The sequence below is a fragment of the Limulus polyphemus genome, unplaced genomic scaffold, assembly GCF_000517525.1.
Source record: "Limulus polyphemus unplaced genomic scaffold, Limulus_polyphemus-2.1.2 Scaffold2426, whole genome shotgun sequence".
Classification (NCBI taxonomy): domain Eukaryota; kingdom Metazoa; phylum Arthropoda; class Merostomata; order Xiphosura; family Limulidae; genus Limulus; species Limulus polyphemus.
The window spans coordinates 89800-95109 of record NW_013668036.1 but is presented as its reverse complement, the minus strand read 5'-3'; the positions used below and the strand labels follow the sequence as shown (position 1 = coordinate 95109).

The following is a 5310-nucleotide window of genomic DNA, read 5'->3' as shown; positions in this document are numbered from 1 at the left end:
TATATATATATATATATATATATATATATATGTGTGTGTGTGTGTGTGTGTGTAGTTTCTATATTTTCTTTTATCTCTCTTCACATGTAATTCCATCCATCTTTTTAAAGATCAAAGTGATAAAGAAATAAATTCATTCAAATTATGAGTACTTTCACACCATATTCCCAGTTATTGTGTTTTTTAAACTTGCAGATAAGAAACTTTATACAAGCATAACTGGCTTTTTTGTTTGATCAAGCCAATAATTTTTTTTCAGCAAGAACAACGTCTTATTTTTATCCAAATTTTTTTGTGTATTAATTGAAGTCCATATCAGTCATAGTAGAGGAATTTTAATTGAAATGGAGTTTGTATTCGCATCCTACTGGTGTAGAATAACAAACTCACATTGATGATATTAGTAACTGTAGTGCAACACATGCTCACCAGTTTGTGGACTAACTTATCATCCTGTACATGTAATAATTGATAGTTGATAATTATGTGGAACTTTTCAATTGTTAAATCTTTTATCAGGGGACTTTTTTTATTCCTAAATTTTCGACTAGATACAAGCTGCATTGTATATGCTTGCTTATTACCGCCCTATCCTTTGTGCCTAAATGACATGAAAATCAGCAAATAGAAAATCAGTTCTAACTCATATGATTAATAATTTGTACTATTTTGGCTAAAATGAACACTAAAAACATTTAGGAATATATATATATATATAATAGCAAAAATGAATTTTGAATTTGTATGATGGAAATTATTTACTAGTACTTCTCATGACTGTTCAGATTTCCTCTAAGATTTTGGAACTTGGACCATTTAGATATACAAACTAAGCAAATTGGTAAACAATCAAAAGCTTTAGAGTGGGGCCATCCAATAGCTCATTGGTAAGTGTGAAGGCTTATAAAACTAAAAATTGGATTTCAATACCCATGGTGGGCACAGCACAGATAGCCCATTGTGTATTACTTTGCTTAACAACAAAAAAACAAACTTAAGAGTGGGGTAAATCACAATTAAATTTTAACAACAAATTTGCACTTGTACAATACAAGTAATCTGATATCATTGGAATACTGTTCAGATTTTTTTAAAAATGACATAATTTTGTTTTCTTACTTTTTATTGCAAAAACTCAATACATAATTTAGACTGTAAGCCAAAAAATGACCAAAATTTGGCTTTGATATTGAACAAATATGTTTCTCAGTGTCAAAAAAAGATTAAAAACCAAGATTTTTACTGAAATTGAATCATTATATTTTACAACAAATTATATATTTTTGTCTAGTGTTATTAAAGATTAATAAACTTTAATTAAGTATAATATTAGAATAGCAACATGCCATCATTAATACATTTAAGATTTGGTAGTTTGCAAAAATGTGTTAATATTTTTTGTTAATGATGTATAAATTTTCTAAACCCAGAAATGTTATATGTGTTTCTAAAACTTTTTTATATATATTAATGTTGAAGCTTATGAAATATGAATTCTGATTGGTACATTGTGTAGGATGTTGGGGAAAAAAATGTAGATGTATTTCAAAACCCTCACTGGGATCTTGAGCATACAATGTTAATAGGCATAGTGCAAAACTATGGAATGTATACTTTTGAGAAAAATATTTTGAAAAACTTTGTAACATTACCTAAGACTGTATACTTAATAATTTTAGAATAATATTAATTAATTAATGATAAATAATTTGTATTTAAGAAGATAAAAGATATTTTGGAATAGTATTAATTAGTTAATTAATGATGAATAATTTATGTTTAAAAAGATAAAAGATTACGCATTGTGCCATTAGTGTCTTATATTTTCATTTCAGAAGCTATTGTTCGTCGAGCAGAAGTTTTTCAAAAAGTCTGGGACCACATGGACCACACAAAGAGAGAACAGTATGGTCAAAAATATTTTGATGCTATTGTTCAAAAGTATGATTCCTTAGCAGTTACATTTCCACAAGACCTGAGTCCAGTAATACGCTGTGTTAAAAGTGCTTTGTTGTCTAGGAAGCCACGACCTAGATACATCACGGACCGAGGGGCTGAATTCTTGATGTGGTTACATTCTGTCTTACCCACTTGGCTTGGAGATAAGTTAGTGGATACTGTTGACGTGGTTACTCCCAAGTCTATCCGCCCTAAAACACTGATGAGATCAGCAGTGTAAGAATATTTTAGTCTACGTGGCTTGTAATACAGTTGTATCGAATGATCTCTCAAAATTGAATTACATTAATGTGTTTAATTATTATAACCCGATTTAGCTATCTAGTGAAACGATAGAAATGAGATAATTATAACCAACTACCCCACATTGTTCTAACCCTGTAACTAAAACTATTAGTACAAAATATTATCATTTTTAAGAAAATACATAAACAGTAATGCAAGAATGTGGGTTTGCATTAGCTTAGGATGGGAAGAAAATAAAAGTAAATGTGTGTGTGTGTGTATTCTGTTTGTTTTTTTGTTTTGAGACTGTCTTCATCTTCTTTCAACTTTGTAGGCAAATATATTGAACTCCAAAAATATTTTATTCTGCTGTATACTATAGCACAACATTAGCATTGTTTAACCCCCAAAAAAGTCTGCTTTTATCTTGTAGACCAGTGAAATATGAATAGTTTTTAATTTCTGAAACATTTTTATGGATGCTAAGAACTTAATTTACTTCCCTCTGCTGTAGTAGTTTTTTATTACAATAATACTGATAATAAGTTTATTTAATATTTGCTGTTTTAACAAATCTTAAGCTTGACAGTCTAAAATTAAATTTTCTGTGATAACCCTTGTATTTGATTTATCAAAACAATATCTTTTGCATCAACATCAGCATTTGTTTTTCGAACTTAGGTTCATTTTTGTTGTACTTCGAGATTATACCACCCAGTAGTACCCTATTTTAATATTAACTTTCCATTTAAGTCTACCATGTGTATTTTTTGTAAAGTGATCAGAAATATGAAAGTCAAAATAATCACGGGCTTGTAATTTAAGGTTGCGTAAAAATAACATGATGTATGAATTTAAACAAAAAACTACTATTTTTGTACTAGTGGTGAAGTGTAAGCTTTTATTTATTTTCTTTTGTTTTGGGGCAGAATTATAGTTTGATTAAAACTTTATTTCTTCTGTTTTCCACTCAGAGCAGCAAACTGGTTTTCAAAAGGTAAATAAAAGATAATATTTAATGTGCTAATGGATGTAGTGTTTATATCCTCATATAATTTATAATCTATGTTGAAATGAACTTTGCATTTTCATAGATATCACAACAAAAACATTTCCAATGAAAATTTTCTGGATCTCTGAGTTTATCACTTCACACAGGGATCAGTTGCTTAACTAGCAAAATGAAGTTTTGAAAATATAGACATTTAAAAATTTGTTAAAGTTTTACCATGTTCCACATTTTCTATATATATTAGTGTAATGATAAAGATAATTGAACTGTCCATTTAGGGTTAGCGACCAAAATAATCAGCTATTGTAGTGAATCACCACCAGCTGTAGTAACCTGTTATATAATTAATATTTTGCTGTAATGATTTTATATTTTTAAAACCTTTAGCAGATCTTCAATTAACATTTTAGACTGACAATTTATGGTTGTGTAATGTGTTTTATATAAGAACAAATGATATCTATAATAGGTTGGAGATTGATTTTTGTTATTCAACAAATTTTCCTTTAAATGTCACTAACATGTAACCTTTGCTTTGGAATTGTTTATTGTAACCAGTAACATAATTCTTATGTATGCATTTTGCCTAAGTCAAGAGTGAATTCTTATGTGATATGCTTAAAAAAGTTACTAATTTGAGGATGTGTAAAAATAGCAATGTTCGGCTAGTATGAAAACTGGTTTATAATTTTGCATGCTCTGTTTTTTCTTTTATATTTTAAAGATAATGAATAGCATAACACTAGTATTTAATAATTTTAATTTTTAAAAACCTATACATATTTAAGATGCTGTATTAAACCAAATTTTACTAAGCATATTGTACCTTTTGATGACAGAAAAAAATGGACCAAATAAGGCCAGGTCTGGTTGGTAATTAATAAAAAAGCACCATAACATCAGACTTCATTTAATCTTTTTTTAAACAAATGGTGAACTATTATATTGTGTACAAATACTACTTATATTTATAGTTTATTTTAACATTAAATTCTGTCAAAAATAAATTTCAGGTAAATGCAGCTAATGCTTTACTCAATTTATAGATAATTAAAAATTAAGTTCTGTATGTGATTTAAGTATTGTTTTTTTGTGTGCAAACTTTTGATATAATTCTCTTGCTGAATAAATTCATTTTTTCTAATTGTTCTTGTTTGAGTAACTTTATTTGAGACACAAACAAATAAGCTGATTCTCTCCTTCTTGCAGGATTAAGTTCAGAATTTCATAGTATGCCCTGAGAATTAATTGGAAGAAGAACTTGTTTAACAAATATAGAAAGCAAAACAAATGAAATGCATCTGTATGTAGGTTAATATAATTGTATCTGTAAAAGAGAAATTTACTTTCAAAACCCAAATATAAGCTTTGGATTTTATTTAATTTTTTTCAACTGAAGTTTTGTTAAATACATTATTTTGGCTTTTTAATATAAATAATTTGGAAATATTGGGTCATGATAATTCAAACAAGAATTTGAGAATTTTTATAATTAGTTTTTGACCTCTGTTTAATTGTTAAACCCTATTGTATATGTCACTGTGAAAATATTGTATATGATAATTTCTTGTTTTTTTTGCATTTTAAGTAAAAATTCAAAAATATGTTTAATATAGTTAATAGCAATACATTTTGTGGAAATTACAGGGCTGCCCGGCATGGCCAGGTGGATGACTCACAATCTGAGGGTCGCGGGTTCGAATCCGCATCCCACCAAACATGCTCGCCCTTTCAGCCATGGGGGCGTTATAATGTGACGGTCAATCCCACTATTCGTTGGTAAAAGAGTAGCCCAAGAGTTGGCTGTGGGTGGTGATGACTAGCTGCCTTCCCTCTAGTCTTACACTGCTAAATTAGGGACGGTTAGCGCAGATAGCCCTCGTGTAGCTTTGCGTGAAATTCCAAAACAAACAAACAAACAATTACAGGGCTATTTTATGAAATAAACATGTAAATATAAATTTGGGTATTTGTCATAGTTTCCCTAAATATTGAATTTTAATAGAAGGTTACAGATGTTTAGAACATGTGCAGAATATAAAAATCATAAATAATATTCAACATTAAACTGGTACACAATTAAAAACATTTTATTTAGGCCTATCTATGGCCTT

General features: G+C 28.7%; 1 protein-coding gene across 1 annotated transcript in view; it reads left to right on the top strand.

The window, feature by feature from the left end:
* Nucleotides 1–3037, top strand: part of LOC106466926 (retinol dehydrogenase 3-like) — a 15130-nt gene extending 12093 nt beyond the window's left edge. Inside the window, exon 6 of the mRNA XM_022395021.1 lies at nt 1836–3037. Within this exon, the coding sequence (XP_022250729.1) occupies nt 1836–2179 (344 nt within the window). The 3' untranslated portion in view covers nt 2180–3037. The remainder of the gene's footprint in view (nt 1–1835) is intronic.
* The last annotated feature ends 2273 nt before the right edge of the window (nt 3038–5310 follow it).